The sequence below is a fragment of the Primulina tabacum genome, chromosome 17 (genome assembly GCF_025594145.1).
Source record: "Primulina tabacum isolate GXHZ01 chromosome 17, ASM2559414v2, whole genome shotgun sequence".
Classification (NCBI taxonomy): domain Eukaryota; kingdom Viridiplantae; phylum Streptophyta; class Magnoliopsida; order Lamiales; family Gesneriaceae; genus Primulina; species Primulina tabacum.
The window spans coordinates 10025092-10042357 of NC_134566.1; the positions used below are offsets into that span (position 1 = coordinate 10025092).

The 17266-nt window shown below is 36.9% G+C and overlaps 3 protein-coding genes across 3 annotated transcripts; all 3 read right to left on the reverse strand.

Moving 5' to 3' along the window:
* Nucleotides 1–11693: 11693 nt before the first annotated feature.
* Nucleotides 11694–13190, reverse strand: LOC142531760 (transcription factor TCP19-like). The gene has a single exon (XM_075638013.1). The coding sequence runs from the start codon at nt 13101–13103 to the stop codon at nt 11853–11855; it is 1251 nt and encodes a 416-aa protein (XP_075494128.1). The 5' UTR covers nt 13104–13190; the 3' UTR covers nt 11694–11852.
* A 191-nt stretch (nt 13191–13381) lies between these two features.
* On the reverse strand, nt 13382–15043 carry LOC142531627 (urease accessory protein F-like). The gene is made up of 2 exons (XM_075637836.1): nt 14755–15043; nt 13382–14306 (listed from the first exon to the last, which is right to left on the reverse strand). The coding sequence occupies exon 2, from the start codon at nt 14259–14261 to the stop codon at nt 13527–13529; it is 735 nt and encodes a 244-aa protein (XP_075493951.1). The 5' UTR covers nt 14262–14306; nt 14755–15043; the 3' UTR covers nt 13382–13526.
* A 210-nt stretch (nt 15044–15253) lies between these two features.
* On the reverse strand, nt 15254–17266 carry LOC142531626 (uncharacterized). Its single transcript, XM_075637835.1, has one exon. It carries the CDS (start codon nt 17155–17157, stop codon nt 15358–15360), a length of 1800 nt encoding a protein of 599 aa, XP_075493950.1. The 5' UTR covers nt 17158–17266; the 3' UTR covers nt 15254–15357.

Sequence of the window (17266 nt, forward strand, 5' to 3'; positions counted from 1 at the left end):
TCTGAGCAGTTGTGTAAGCTAATGGGTCAGCATTTCCTGGTACTTCTTGTTGTCTAATTACCTTATACCCCTAGCTTACATGGATTTTTCCTTGTAAAATATGATCTATCTTGGTTTTTCCAAAAATGTTTTTTAATTTACTTTTAAGCAATAATGATGAAACAGAATATGACAATTTGTTATCAGGATACCAATATGATTGCGAAGGTACTTTGCGATTGAATTATACAAGAAAATAGGAATTTAAACATGGCCAAATGAAAGAAACATACAGTTCACTAAAAATAATCATCATAAGAACTGTTTTTTCTCTAGTGTGTCTTGTTCACAATAATTTTCATTCAGTGCACAAATCAGTACATGAGGTGGATCTAATTTTTTGAGGTCGGTGTTTCGGCGTGTTTACATTCTTTTATCCCCGGCGACAACAAACAAGAGCTACTTTAGTGAAGCAAACATTCTTTATGAGTGCAAGGACCTTTGCACTAGAGTAAGCCACAGCTTCAGTAATTTTTTAGTAGGCTAATCTGAACTGAACTAATTTTTCTGAATTTGCAAACAACTTACTAATTTTCCTTTGCTAACTACAAGTTCAGTTTGTAAATCAAATCCAATGGAGAACAATCTTTATTGTACTTGTATCGACTGCGGGCAATGTCGCTACACCTGTCTATTTCAGAAAGAGGTCGAACACATAATAAGAAGATTTTACTCTAACCCGGTATGAGCCGTCATCTTACTAAAAATATTTAAGATGGAATCCAAGCGCTCTCTCTCCTACTCGACCGTGCAACTGTTATTGAAACAGAATTAGATATAATTGATATTCATTAAAACCAATATATACCTTAAATGAATAATAAACCATAAAATTGCTTTTCATTTAATTCTATGTATTTGCTTCTTTTTTCTTCTGGTACATCAACCATTTTTCTGTAAGTTTTTTCTACTTATATTATATTGGACTTTACTTTCTTCTCATCACGAAGTTCGAATAAACTCTGTTCATATACTTTAATTTCTTTTATTAGTCCCTCATTTACGAATTAAATTAAAGTTAATTTTTTCATCGCTTAAAAAAATAAAGTTTCCAATTTCATAAATCTATCAATTTGATTCTTAAATCTAATAACATTATAGCCCTTACTATCATTTCCATATTAATAGGTTTTCAAATTTATTTTATTAATCTCGAGCTTTGGTGTTCTTGGTGATTGTTTAACGGATCAAATTACAGTTAATATATAAATTGATGTTACCAAGTTCATAAATCAATCAACATCAATAATGTTATTAAGTATAAAGACCTTAGAGTCGTTGCCATGCATTCAATATGGGTACTCTATTTTCAAATGTCTAGTAACTTGTTTATAGAGTTGTCTTCTACTTAGGTTTTAAAATTAACATATATTTCATTTTCATTTTAAGACAAGTAGTTAAACTTCTTCTACTTTAACCCCTACTCAACTTTTTCCTTGTTATTTCCGATTCTATACGCTTCTTCCACTTTCACAATTTTCAATTTTTTAAGCACAATTCTAACATGAAATAATAATTATGTAACTGCAAATATAAAAGAAAATAAAAACCAATGTAATCAAAACACATATGGCTTCAACCAAAAGATAAGGATTCAAATCATTCAATCTGGTTAGCTAAATAAGTTTTTAAATAAGATGATCAATAAGTTTTTTGCAAATTACAATATGCTACTCTTTCTTAAATTTATAAATTTCTATATTTAACAACATATCATCTTACACCCAATCATGTTAACTCGTGCAAACTCATTTACTCCATTTTTTTATAGATTACAATACTAACTTCTTCTATTTCCCCCATATTTAACATTGACAAAAGTTATTTCATATTTTTCATTTTCTTAACATTTGAACTCGAACAAATTATTTTTTATTAATATCTTAAAAACTCGAAGTATGTATTGTTAACCATACCAATTAATTAGGTAGGACTCAATATTGTTTTATTTTAGTTTAGATTTAAATATTTTTAATACGGTAATAAATTAAAGTATAAAATAAGACATGCAAATATAAACACATGTTTAATTTCTTTAAAAAAAAATAGTAACAATCATAAGTTGAACCACAAACCGGGTAAACACCTCAAGAATTGAGGTGATCTTGCCTAGTTTAGCATAATGCACAAATCTATCAAAATTGTAGCACTCGACTTGAGATTTACCGTACCTTGATTTCGTTTGCCATCAAATCTTTCTCCTCTTTGTAAGTTGGGGGGATTTTACCCAATACTCTTCCGATTTAAAACGTCAGCTACCTAGTTTTCCTTACTCGGATGGTAGCTTATTGTCAAATCGTAGTCTTTCAAAAGTTCGATACACCACATTTTTCTTATGTTTAATTCTTTATGGGTGAACAAGTATTTGATACTTTTGTGGTAGGTGAGAATTTCATAATTGACTCACTAAAGATAGTACCTCCAGATTTTTGAGGCATAAATAACTGGTGCTAGCTCGAGATCGTTTGTAGGTTAATTCTTCTCATGTAACTATAATTGTCTCTGAAGCGTATGCAGTCATCTTATCTGAGTGCTTTCAATTAATATATTGAAAAAGGCTCCATCAAAAATAATTTCTACCGAGTGATATATATATATATATATATATATATATATATATATATATCCACTTATATTGGGAATTTTATTTATTATCAACTTTTTATACTTCTACATCTTTTTTGCACTGCCATTTGATAATATTCATATACATTGGTTGAGACATTCCAAGGAACCTAGCTAGCCTAAAACAGATTTATATCATAGCGTGAATCGAAAAGGAATTATAATTTTTCTTGGGAATAATTGTGAGAAACATTTATTTGAAAAAATATTTACCAAATGATGGTTCACAAATAACAAATTTAAAATAACGATATTACTTTTAATATGTTCTCATATCAATATTTTCTCAAGCAATTTTGTAGTACAAGACTTATTCAGTACAGTTTTCTTGACTAGTATGGTTTACAAGCTATTTCATTAACATGAGGTTTTATCCAATATGAAACGAATAATAACGGTAATCAGGTCCATCTTCATTTTTAAAAAAATTTAAAATCAGTTGTCTCTATTCAATTTTTTTAAAAATTGTTTGCATAACATTATGAGTAGACTTTTTTCTTTGATTACGATTTGACATATTTAAAAAAACAATTTCGATCCAGACGGATAAATTCTAGACATGTCAAAATGAGTTGGCGAGGCGAACCAGCCCGCCACCCACCGCAACCCAACATTAGGCGAGGCGGGTCGGGGCGCCATTTTGGCGGGCCTCTAAATGGTCAACCCAGCCCAACCCACCATGGGCCGCGGGTTAGGCGGGCGGACCCAATTATTTTTTCAAGAAAAAAATTCTAAACATATTTCAGTCAAATAGTTTCATAAAATAATTAAAAACATTGAAATAAGAAATTAAGAAAGCATACAACATGATCCATAAAAAGTAAAGTGATTAAACCAAACATGAAGATTGAGACATGGAAGAGAACATAAAGTCGAGGAAAGAGACGGTTGTAAATTTTAAAAAATATTATGTCTTCAACAATATACATAATTAGCAAACATTCGTTGGGTCCACAAAATTTCACTGCAACTCGTCGTACTTCAAACGAAATCACTCTTGGGTTCACAAACAATTGCTATGCTTAAAAATTATTTTAAGATTCATGAATAAAATTCAAAAGAATTTCTTCCCTTTTGTTTTCTTTATGTATATCTGTAAATTTCTTTTTTTATATTTTCTTTATGTATATTTGTTGTAAGAGTAAATTATCAATAAATTTGTTCTAAGAGTAAATTATCAATATATTTGTCCTAAGACATGGAGGCGCATGAAACTTATTACAATTTTTATATACAACTTAAAACATAAAAATATAAAATTTTATCCTAATTTGGCGAGCCAGCCCGCCCCGTTTGGGCTCGACCCGTCTTGGCCCGCAACCCAAACGGGCTCAACCCATTTGGCCCGCCTCCAAACGAGCTGCTATTTTATCAATTCAATCCGTTCAATTTTTATAGCGGGGCGGACCGACCGACCCAACGGACCTAACCCAATTTAACAAGTCTAATAAATTCTATCATTGTAACTAAGACCCGGAAGAGACTATTTAACAGCATTTTTGAAGGCCCAAATAAATAAAAATTAATAAAAGAGATCCGGTGAAGGCGCACTCGACAAACTGTTATTACCAACACGCATTTCTTTGTTTTCAGAAAAATAAATATTTTTTGAAAAAATAAATAATTTTGTAAAAAAATATTATTTTATACACCAACTTTGTACAAATAAGAATTAAATATAATTCCAATAATTTCCATACGGTGAGAAATATCAATATATAAGTCTAATATTAAAGATGTAATTCAAAATTTGAACTCACACCATCATCACATCATAAAGACTCATAAAGCCAACAACCAACATAAAATTATTTATAATTAAATGAAAATGGTTAGTAAATTAGAACATTGATTTTTCGAGTTTTATAAAACAAAACATTTATGTTTTCTATAAATAATAATAATAATAATAATAATAAATATGTAAGCAAAATATACACTTCCTCCATTCTTTAAATTTACACTAGAGCATCTATTTTCCAACAACAGAGAGCAAAGATCTAGTGGAGCTGAGCTTTTGAATATTTGAGTTTGACTCGTTTATAATCGAGTCATAAATAAAGTGTAAAATCTATAAATCTAGTAACAATTTTTTTCCATCTAAGAGCTTACTCATGAGTTTACGAATGAATATATTCACGAGCTAACGAGCTCAAACAAGCTTGGTTCGTTTATATTAATGAGCCTAATTAACGATCTCAAACAAGTTTTTATCGAATCGAGTTTTAAATAGTTTACGAACGACTTGGTTCATTTACATTCAGAATTGAAAATAAAAAAATGATATATATTATGGCATACAAGTTTATATAAGATGAGATTCTAGATGATAATCCTTTTTGCAACGGAATATTAATTCATAAATGTTTTAGTTTACACCAATATTAGTCGTTAATCTCCAAAAAAGACACAAAACATATATTTTTCAGTGTGTGTGATTTTGAGAAAAATTTAAAAAAAACATATTAAAAGTTTTTAATTAACAGATAAAATCAACATGAAGCACCAATTTTTTAATTTTCCTTTTTTTTAATTAAAGCACCATTAGTTTTAATTTAATTATAAATTCTAAGAAAATCCAATGTATTAATATAACTATATAATATTTTATATTTCTATACTATTAACTAAAATTACAGTAACTAATTTTTAGTACGTTAGTGAAACTATTTTTATTTGTTAGCAAAAACTTGTATGAGACGGTCTCACATATCGTATTTTCTGATACATATATCTTATTTGTGTTATTCATGAAAAAATATTACTTTTTATGCTAAGAGTATTACTTTTTATTGTAAATATCGGTAGGATCGACACGTCTCACAGATAAAAATTCGTGAGGTCGTCTCACAAAAGACCTATTCTGTATTGTTCAAACATATCATTTATCTACTGATGCGATCCGGGTGAATCGGGTGAGTCGGGTCGGGTGCTCCACCGGATCTGCTATCAATAATGTTGTTCAGGAAAATGAGCACAGTAGATGGATCTGTGAGCTATAGCTTCCACTGTGACCTGCAGACAGGTAGATGAACTCGTGAATGAGCGCCGGAGAGATGTCCGGCGTGGCCACTCCGATACTTAAGTCAGCATGTGAAGATGATAACCAGTGTAGCTTAAATAAAAGTAAAGGCTACTGGCGTAAATATGTGTGTTAACATATGTGTTGGTGAATGAATCATTCTCCAGAACTCGAGAAGAGAAGAAGATGAAACCGAAGTCCCCCAAATGAATTACATACCTGCTATTTATAAGAGAAAAGGTAGTAGGTACCTTGTTTTCAGTGCCTTCTTGCCACTTCCTGTCACGCCACCCTACTTTTCCATCAAGTCACATCAATAGGATTCTGTCAGGTGCGTTTCTCGAGACAAGATCTTATCTTCTGAACCACTCGAGTGCGGCACTCTTATCGAAGTGCCCGGGTAGAATGCCTCCCGAGAGATTTACACAAAAGCCCGGGCCTATGACTGCCCGAGGAGTAGAGCATGGACTTGCACCTGCCCGGCTCCAGAAGAATCAATCTGCGGATTCACTCGGATTTGGGAATCCATTTGATATTCCGGGTCATCCATGACCCGGGCTCTTATGGGGGTATCATCACCCATCCCTTAAATAGTCGGGCTAGAGTCATACTCGCTGTCCCGATCAGTCATGCTTGGATTCCCAAAGAGATAATCAATCTTGTTCTATAAAAGCATCGGGGGCTTCATGTCTCCCAGAAATGGGATGAAATACCGGAGTCTCGTGTCTTATGGACTTGAGATAAGATGCCGGGGCCTCGTGCCACCCGATCTTTGCATAAGATGTCGGGGCCTCATATCTCTCGGACTTAAGTATAAGATGTCGGGACATCATGTCTCCCGGGCTTTAAAATAGATTGCCGGGGCCTTATATCTCCCGGACTTAGAAATGGTCGAGGTGCGGAGCCCCGAGCCAGGTTTGAGAACCATGAGCTTAAAAATAACCAAGGTGCGGAGCTTTGGGCCGGGGAGCATGTCCCGAGACTTGGGAATTGTCGAGATGCGGAGCCCCGAGCCAGGTTTGAGAACAATGGGCTTATAAATAACCAAGATGCGGAGCCTTGGGCCGGGGAGCATGTCCCGGGATTTGGGAATGGTCGAGGTGCGAAGCCCCGAGCCATGTTTGAGAACCCTGGGCTTATAAATAACCAAGGTGCGGAGCCTTGGGCCGGGGAGCATGTCCCGGGACTTGAGAATGATCGAGTTGCGGAGCCCCGAGCCAGGTTTGAGAACCCTGGGCTTATAAATAACCAAGGTGCGGAGCCTTGGGCCGGGGAGCATGTCCCGGAACTTGGGAATGATCGAAGTGCGGAGCCCCGAGCCAGGTTTGAGAACCCTAGGCTTATAAATAACCAAGGTGCGGAGCCTTGGGCCAGGGAGCATGTCCCGGGAATTGGGAATGGTCGAGCTGCGGAGCCCCGAGCCAAGTTTGAGAACCCTAGCTTATAAATAACCAAGGTTCGGAGCCTTGGGCCGGGGAACATGTCCCGGGACTTGGGAATGGTCGAGGTGCGGAGCCTCGAGCCAGGTTTGAGAACCCTGGGCTTATAAATAACCAAGGTGCGGAGCTTTGGGCCAGGGAGCATGTCTCGGGACTTGGGAATGGTCAAGGTGCGGAGCCCCGAGCCAGGTTTTAGAACCCTGGGCTTATAGAATAACTAGGGTACGGAGCCCTGGGTCTTGGAATGGTCGAGGTGCGGAGCCCCGAGCCAGGGTGCGGATCCCTGGACTTATAGAATAACCAGGGTACAGAGTCCTGGGTCTTGGAGTGGTCGAGGTGCGGAGCCCTGAGCCAGGGTACGGAGCCCTGGACTTTAGATAGTAACCGAGGCCTCATGTCTCCCGGACTTAAGAGAATGTGCTAGGGGCCTCATAACTCCCGGACTTTAAATAAGATGCCGGGGCCTCATACCTCCCGGGCTTTAGAAAATGTGCCGGGGCCTGCGATCTTCCCAGGCTTTAAATAAGATGCCGGGGCCTCGTCTCTCCCGGACTTTCAAAAATAAGATGCCGGAGCCTCATACCTCCCGGGCTTAAGAGAATTTGCCGGGACCTCATACCTCCCGGGCTTAAGAGAATGTGCCGGGGCATCATAACTCCCGGACTTTCAATATGGTGCCGGGGCCTTATCTCACCCGGGTTTTTAACCTTTCTGCTCCTGCTGCTATATTAGTTTTATTAAAAACCAAATCGCTAACCTGGAAATATTGAATCCGAATTCATTTTTAGTAGAGTGAAACTTCTCTTGTTGAGCTAAATTAGTTGATTAACGTAGCTGTATGCTACTGAGTGCATAGCAAATGCTCTTCCACGCCAGTCCGGGATAGCTGCTGAGCTTTGAGACCATATAAAATCCACATATAAGATCTGAGTGCCGAGCTGGTCGGACTTGTATGTTTGCTAAGCGGATTTGGGCTTACTGAGGTGCCGAGCAAGGTCGAACTTACTTTTGAATGGAAACCGTATCTACGTCTTGAGCTCAAGGTCCCACAGACGACGCCAATGATGCGATCTGGGTGAATCGGGTGAGCCGGGTCCGGTGCTCCACCGGATCTGCTATCAATAATGTTGTTCAGAAAAATGAGCACAGTAGATGGATCTGTGCACTATAGCTTCCACTGTGACCTGTAGATAGGTAGATGAACTCGTGAATGGGCGTCGGAGGAGTGTCCGGCGTGGCCACTCCGATGCTTAAGTCAGCAGGTGAAGATGATAACCAGAAGTAAAGGCTATTGGCGTAAATATGTGTGTTAACATATGTGTTAGTGAATGAATCATTCTCCAGAACTAGAGAAGAGAAGAAGAGGAAACCGAAGTCTCCCAAATGAATTACATACCTGCTATTTATTAGAGAAAAGGTAGTAGGTACCTTGTTTTCAGTGCCTTCTTGCCACTTCCTGTCACGACACTCTACTTTTTCATCAAGTCACATCAATAGGATTCTGTCAGGTGCGCTTCTCGAGACAAGATCTTATCTTCTGAACTACTCGAATGCGGCACTCTTATCGAAGTGCCCGGGTAGAATGCCTCCCGGGAGATTTATACAAGAGCCCGGGCCTATGACTGCCTGGGGAGTAGAGCATGGGCTTGCACCTGCCCGGCTCCAGAAGAATCAATATACAGATTCACTCGGATTTGGGAATCCATTTGATATTCCGGGTCATCCATGACTCGGGCTCTTATGGAGTATCATCTACTTATCTTAATATTCCATATTTATCTTTTTATCGAATTTTTTTTCTTATCATTTTAATTTAAAAATTTATAACTTTTGATTTAAAGTTAAAAATTAATTTCATTCTTTAAATTATTTTAAACACACAAAATCACGTGTGGGGCGATCCACTTGTTTCTGCATATTGTATAATTGAATAATTTTATATAATTTATATTTATATGTAGTTTAATAATTTAAATTAAATTGCATAGCCGCAGATCCAGGCTGGTATCTCGTCCCCAACGTCCATACACACAAAGGAAGCAGCAGTCTGTCGGGACCACCACGCGCCTAGTGTCTCGCGGGGTCCACACCCCAAGGATGTTTGATTTATTTGTTTATAATAAAATAATAATATACTTAAAAAATTCATTATAAAACAATTTTATAGATTGGTGTGTCGAATATAAAACATTAGAACTTTAGAAGTTAAGTATCTCTAATATATTATTGATGAGCTTTCCGGAGACGATCTCATAAATTTTTATTCGTAAGACGAATCAATTTTATTCACATTTACAATAAAAAATAGAGTAGGTCTCTTGTAAGACGGTCTCACGCATCTTTATCTGTGAGACAGGTCAACCCTACCGACGTTCATAATAAAAAATAATACAATTAGTATAAAATGTAATATTTTTTCGTGAATGACCCAAATAAGATATCTGTCTAACAAAATATGATCCGTGAGACCGTCTCACACAATTTTTTGCCTAAAAAATAATATTTTTGACATAAAAAGATTTTTTTGATAATCTAAATAAAATATCTGTATCATAAAATTGACATTTGAAACCGTCTCACATGAGTTTTTTTTATATATTTATTTTTGTGTTTTCTCGACATTTCTCAATTGCCATGTCATCATCCATGTTTGCATTGCCGCCAACTCTCATGATTTTTTTCCCTTCGAATTTCAGTTATGGGTTTTTATTATTATTATATGTGTTTATATTTATTTCCTTCTTGTTTTAATGTGTCACACGCACACACACAATGTGTGTGTCATTTACCGGTACGTTATAATTCGAGTTTGCTTTATTGTGGAATTCAAATATTTTATATGATAGAAAGATTATTAAGAATTTTTTTAAACAATTAATAAAATTTTCAGATAATCAATACTTTTTTTTATTAGTTAATCAAATAAAGTTAAATTAATCAAATATTGTATGAGAAATATTATTATTTCTGTTATATTTAAGTTTTTCTGGGTAAAATGTATATTATTATCAATATATAAATATTTTTCATATTTGAAATAATTATGTAATATCTTAACACTAATGTTTTTTTTTTATAAATTTATGAAAAATATATCCGTAAACTTTATATTTGAACCAAAAACAAAAATGACAATATAATTAATAATAATTAAGTAAAACCTTAAATTCTACCGATTTTGTCTTTTAAATTAATTATAACATGAAACTTAAACTTTTAAGGAATGTTCAATGGGAAATTTTGAATAAAAGAATTACGCGTTTTTTTTTCTGTTAATTATAAAATTCAAATCGAAAGTTGAATGAAAATATAATATAAAAATAAACGTCTTCTTATTATTATTATCCTATAAATATATACATAATTACAAATGAAATTATTAAATTTGCATAAAATGAACAATTTTTTTATGATAAAAACTTGTGTGAGACGGTCTCACGGGTCGTATTTTGTGAGACGGATATCTTATTTGGGTAATACATGAAAAAATATTACTTTTTATGCTAAGAGTATTACTTTTATTGTGGATATCGATATGGTAGACTCGTCTCAAAGATAAAAATTTATGAGATCGTCTCACAAGAGACTTACTTTTTTTTTTTTTTTTTATGTATAAGACATTAGTGTATGGATTTCTTTAAATTTTTTTTTTTGCATAATTTTTTAAAATACCAAGGTGCGCTTTTGGAGCATTATCTAATGTTCATCTACCTGCATCAACACCTCAACCAAACAGAGGACCACACCAAACAAGTGCGGGGTCCACTTACCACGTGCAGACCAAAACTCACGTGCAATACTTAATTATTTCAATTAAATTATATCATCTTTTAATCGATATTATGGGCGAATCCAACTTTTCAGAAGACAATATTTACTAATTATTTATTTATTCATATGAAAAATAAATTGATATATAAAAATATATTGTGTGATTTGATGAGCAAGACATGAACACATATGCATTTAATATTTTTATCTTATTTTTAGTGGATTTTTTTTAAAAAAAATTAATTTTATCATTTCGAGATACGATTTCGTTTTTTTTTTTGAGATACGAGAGAGTTGACCTCGAGTTAATCTCATTTTGAAATGAGTTCAAGTTTGTTATTGTATCTCATCAAATTCAACTGTCTTTTTATGTTGAAGTTAGCTCAAGAAACATGCAAGTAAAGTTAATACCAGATTATTCAAGAAAATCCAATTATATCACTGTATCCAATTAAGAGTAGGTCTCTTATGAGACGATCTCACGAATCTTTATCTGTAAGACGGGTCAACCTTACTGATATTCACAATAAAAAATAATATTTTTTCATGGATGACTCAAATAAGATATTTATCTCACAAAATACGACTCTTGACACCGTAAGTAAACATGAGAACATAAAAAAAAAATCACAAGAATCAAATTATACACCAAACATCATTGACTTTTATAATAAAATAGATAATTAAATCATAAATCAAAATTATAATTGAATCATATTTTAAGCAAAAACCAATGTATTTTAGATCTTAAATCTGTCAAATTATAGTAGTAACAATAATATTTTAAACAAAAGAAGAAAAAGGAAAACTGAGTAAGAGAATGTCATTGATAATTAGCAAAATTGTTTAAAACTATTAGACCAACAAATTCCCAAAATAAAATAAAATAAAACAAAAAAACTATGACCTAAAACCATAGTCTAATAATTTCACCCACTACACTCCCGAGTTCTGGTTCAGGATTTAGACGAAGGATTTTGTTCAAGATTCCTTGAATCAGAGCCCACCATGAATTGAAGCTCTTTCCTATCATAAATCTCCAGCGAAAAATCTCTCAGGGTCTGCGTCCCACTTCTTGTACCATTTGGTGTACTCGGTGCCGTGGCTGTTGCAGGTTCCTTTAAGCCGCTTTTTCTACTTTTATCTGGCTCAATTTGTGTCTCACCGCCGTCGTATGCGGTGGCGGAGCTGTTACCACCCGTGGGAGTGCCGAAAGTCATGAAATTTGGTATGGGTCGCGCGGAGACGTTGAAAACTGGAGTTGCCGTGGCTGGTATGGCCCAGAACTGCGGCTGACTTGGCGGTACAGATGAGGAGGCGCCAGTGGGGGGAATCATGAAGAAGGTGCCGGTTGGAAATACGGGAACAAGCCCCTGGGGTGCAATAGGTGCGACGGGGGCGAAGTTTGAAGAGTCGCTGACGTCGCAAAACTCGCTATTTGAAGCCCTTTTCCTCCTCTTTCTCGGGGATTCGGCGGCGGCGGCGGGGGAAGGGGTGGTTGGGATTTTTAGTGTGCCGTTCACCGATACAGCTATGGCGGGGATGGTCCCGGTACCCGTTGCTTCTATAATAGCTGGCTCGGCGCGCTCGAGGAGCCAACGAATCGTCTCGCCGTCTGACTTGTGGCCCAGCTCCCGCGTCAGCTGGAAAATCCTCGCCGCAACCGCAGCCGGCATCCGGATTCTCCGCCCGCGCCCCTCCACCTTCGTGTGCCGGTCCTTACTCGACCTCTTCGCCGCCGCCACCGTGGTCAACTCCTTCATTGTAGATGCCGTCAACCCAACCGACAAATCCCCCTTCAAATCACCGTCAGCCGGCTCATCTTTCAACAACGGCGTAATCTCCGAGTCTCGAGGAGGAGATGGGTCGACCTCCGCCGTTTCCAGGGCGGTGATAGTGTAGTCATTAGGGAGGAGGGGATCAGAGGAGAGGGCGGTGACGTCATGCTCCTCTTGAGGTTCCAGATTCTCGCGGCGGAGGGGGTGGCGGAAGATTGAGGCCATGTGTATAAATTTCTTGGGGACGAAAATATTTTGGTCCCACTTTTTATCAAACGGGTGATGGGAGAAAAGGCGAGGGTCCCCCTTGGTGTTGCAATTTCCTATATATTTGTCGGGGAAAGAGAATCGATGGCTGATATTCATTGGGGAATTTGTAAAGCCTTCGGATGATGACACGTTGTATAGGTCAAAAATAAAGGTGTGCATTTTGTGATTATTTTGATTTTTGGTCAAACTTTTCGTAGTTCTATAAATTTGGTGTACATAAATCGAGTCGAGACTTTGATGGATTTTCTTTGTTTCACAAGAAAGCCAATTATTAAAATAAATATTTAGGAGAAACAAAATATAGACATCCTATATTTTTAAATTATTGGTGTTTTTTTTAAAAGTAATTTCATTAATCATGTAAAAAATTACAATAGTCATCTAAATGTTCAATCAAACAAGGCGGAGTGGCAAAATAAAATCGAAAAACTAACATACAAATAAGTAGCCTTTTCCAAAGCATCGGCTATACCATTTGCTTGTCTATATGCGAATTGAATCGAGAGTGCGGTTTCTTGATTCAATAGTAGCTTGCATTGGTGTACTCGAAAATACAATGGAGAGTGCAAGATAAAAATAACATCAAGAACAAAAGGGTCTTGAGAACAAGTATCCATGGCACCCCTGCACAATATCAAGCAAAGGACACACCTGACAAGCCTCGTCGACGCCCCGATTCGTCCATTTTTTCGACAACTCTTCTGCAACCGGAGCTATCCGATGCTGCAACACACCAGCACCCAGCGGTCCGACTAGATTCAGCCTCGTGGCAGCAGATACAATGTCTCGCATTGTAACAAACATGTAGGCTCTTTGAGCAATCTCAGGGGCGAATCCTAGAAGTGCGCAAACGAGCCCGAAAACAGGAGCGTGGTGGAAAGCAACGTCCCTGTTTCGCAAAGCGGAACTTCTCATTGTTTTAAGCGATGGGATTTCGGAGAAAACTGAGGCAGCTACTCTCATTAGGGCTGATCCTTGAGACATTGATGCCTTACGGCTAACATCAATCGTGAGGGTGGCGTTTAGGAGCTTATCGAGTTTATGCCATGTTTGTTCGTCCGGTGAAATGGTTATGGTGTATATGAAAGGTAAAAGTAGGCTTCCGGTGTTCTGGAGAACGTGGATTACATATGTTTCGAGGTCGTCGGGGAGAACGACTAGCCGTGCTTGCGCTACTGATTCGAGACCAAAAGAATGAGCGAATCCACCGGTGGGGAGTACGGAATCTAAGAGTTGCCATTGACTCCATAACTGCGCAAAGCCGGTGAATGGTGGCGACTCCTCGTATTTATCGTTTTCTTGATCTTCAACCTCCATACGAATGAATGCCGGTTTGTGCTTATGAACAAGGGATTCCAAAACCTATACAAACATAATCAAAATTAAATCTGGTAGAACAATTCAAATCTTTTAACAACTCAATTCAAATCTGTTAAATGCAGCACCGGGGGCGTTTGGATTGGATCATTCAAAATGAGCTGCATGAGCAGGGGCGGAGCCACATGATTGAATACCCGAGTTGGCCCATTTTTTTAACAAAAAATTCTTATGTAAGTTTTATATAATTTTGGAATCTCGGATAGATCAATTTAAAATATTAGCTTTAATCATTTGAAGTGAATCTGTTTCCGGCAAAGAAAGATTTGTGGGTTCTCTCAGATGCATAACAGATTATACAAACCCAAGAATTAGAGAGCAGGAAACATCACCGGCAAACAAGAAATTATGAAGTCATTTGAGTTTTTCTCGCTGGACATAATAAAATAAAATTTAATAAATCTTTCCTCTGGTTTAAAGCACAAAGAAGTACCTGATATCAGCTTCTCACGGGTTGGCGAAATATAGATGTATGTGTATATGTAATATTGTAAATGTTATAAAGCATTGATACTTTATAATTTTCGGAAGAAGTCTTTTGGATTTTTGGGAAGGACGTTGAGATACGGGGTGATTTATCTCCGTGAGTTGTGTAACTGCAAGACTCTTTGGTACTGTCCATTACATGTTTGATGAAATGCCTTAAATAGAGAAGTTGATTCGTGGAGCAATAGGCTCTTTCGGACAAGAGGAATGTTCAAATTTCGCATCTCCAAAATAAAAGTTTTGCCTCAAAGTATTCAGTTTGATAAGGAATCAATGTTGAATGTGGAAGATTACGTTTTTTTTTTTGCCTTTGTATTGTATGTATTCTTTGTTCGATATTGCAGTATGATCACTTCATTTTTATTGTGAAGTGTGCATTACTTGGCATTCTTGTCGTGTATCAGCTTAAAAACTAAGGTTGTGCAAACAAAAATTGAACTTCACGCTGAAAAGTCATACGAAATTCATTCGATGAAACGATCCCAATCCATGACTTGGATCAGGTGTACATTTTTGTTTACTGTTTCAATTTGACGATCCAATTTCATGCTCAAACTTCAATGGTTTTCTGATCCAGGGCCGTGTACCTCCAGCGCTCCTTTTCCACGAAATCTGCATCCAAGAATCTTGCAACGAAAGCCCAGAGATTATATACATCTTTAAAGTTGGTCAAGAAAGTGAATGCAGCGGTGACCACAGTAATTTCCTGTTCATTTTTGCAGTTTTTGATTCTAGATTCTTTTTCTTTGATGTTTCTTGACATGAATCTGTGTTGGTCGTCTTCATACTTCTCTGGGAACCAAATGTGGCGCAAAAATCCATGGCTTAGAGAAATATTGTTTCGATCTGCTAGCTTCTGTACAAGGATGGGGTCGATTTTTTCTCCTTTCCAGTCGTGTATATTGAAAGCTAAAGCATGTCCACGATCAAATTTTACCTTTGGGCCGTATATTGTCACCAGAGGGAATTTTTGGAGCCTATTAGGATGTTGAAGTTTCATGAGTGAATTGACTAGCCAATTGATGAGATACCTCCCTCTGCTACTTATCAGCATTAATCCTAATGAATCCACCTGATCCAAGCATCTGCATTCCATTTTTGAGATTTCATTGTCCTCGGAAATTTGAAGGACAGAATCTTGTTCAGTCCAACGTTTTGATATTTTTTCGAGCTCTGTATCTGTTCCTGAAGAATCTTCAACGAAGCTGAACAGATTCTTTGATGGTATGATAGATACTATTCCAGCACCAGTTGAATCTTCTAAGATTTGTGCTGTACTTTTCTTGACAAATAGGCATCCAAATCCAGTTGGGTTTTCCCCGAAAATTTTGTAGAATGAGCAAACGAGGAAATCCGGTTGAAAAAGTGACAGCCCGAAGCTATCCATTTCTTTCGGTCCCAACGAGCAGGCATCAAATAAGACATGCCATCCATGTTCCTGTGCCATAGTCATCCATTGATAAGAATAGCAAACTCCTGTCGTTCTTGACTGTAGAGGGAACACGAATAGCCCACTATTTGTCTTCTTCGTCTTCTTTCTGACAATCATGTTTTGAAGTTTAACCGAGCGAATCCTCATCCTCGGCCATTTGAACTCCGCTGCAATAACACTAGCCCCTCTCTTCTCTGATACATTGATCATCCCTTCAAGTGCCTCGCTCTCATGATCGTATACTGTGAGTAGTTTTCGACTAGATTGAAAAGGGTAAGATTCCGCCACAAGTTTGAAAGCAGACGTCCTATTAGCTGTGAATACCATATAATAATCATTTTGAGAGATTTTAAGAAAATCCATTATTCTTTTCTTGATTGCAGATTCAAGCTCGGATCCTTCCCCGCCATTAATCAGCTGTGACTTGAGGTTCACTGACTTGAAAGTCAAACAGAAAAGAGGAAAATCAGACCCTGGAGTTTGTGAAGACGCTGAAGGTTTGGTTTCATCCGACTTAACCTGAGACTGTGAAAAGAGACCAACACCAGTATAGTCCAGACACACATGGTTAGAAACATCCAGTTCGCTATACTCTTGCGCTCGAATCTTGTCGATTCTAGCAGTTTCATCATACTTTGGATAGGCTTCAACGAACTGCGTGTACGATTCTTGAATAGCAGGGATGGATTCATGGTTTGTAAAATATGTATTCGGGAAGAAGGAAGACTTCGTCACAACCGCAAAATTTTGACGACATACTGAAGAAGTCGTGCTTCGACTCTTTGTAGAGCGTTCTTGTTCGGGTTCCGCTGTATTTAAGATGGGATTTGGACAGCAACCTTGGAGGCATACTTGAGTTGCCTCCTTCAATCTAGGTATGTTCATCTTTTCTCTGTTTCTTGATGTATTTTTTGCCATTGGTTAATTGTTTTAACATAGTTTCGATGCGTGCTTTTGAAGAGAAGTGTGAAATGCGCATGATTTTTCAATATTAAACACTTTGATTTGGAAAGGGACATTCAAATGA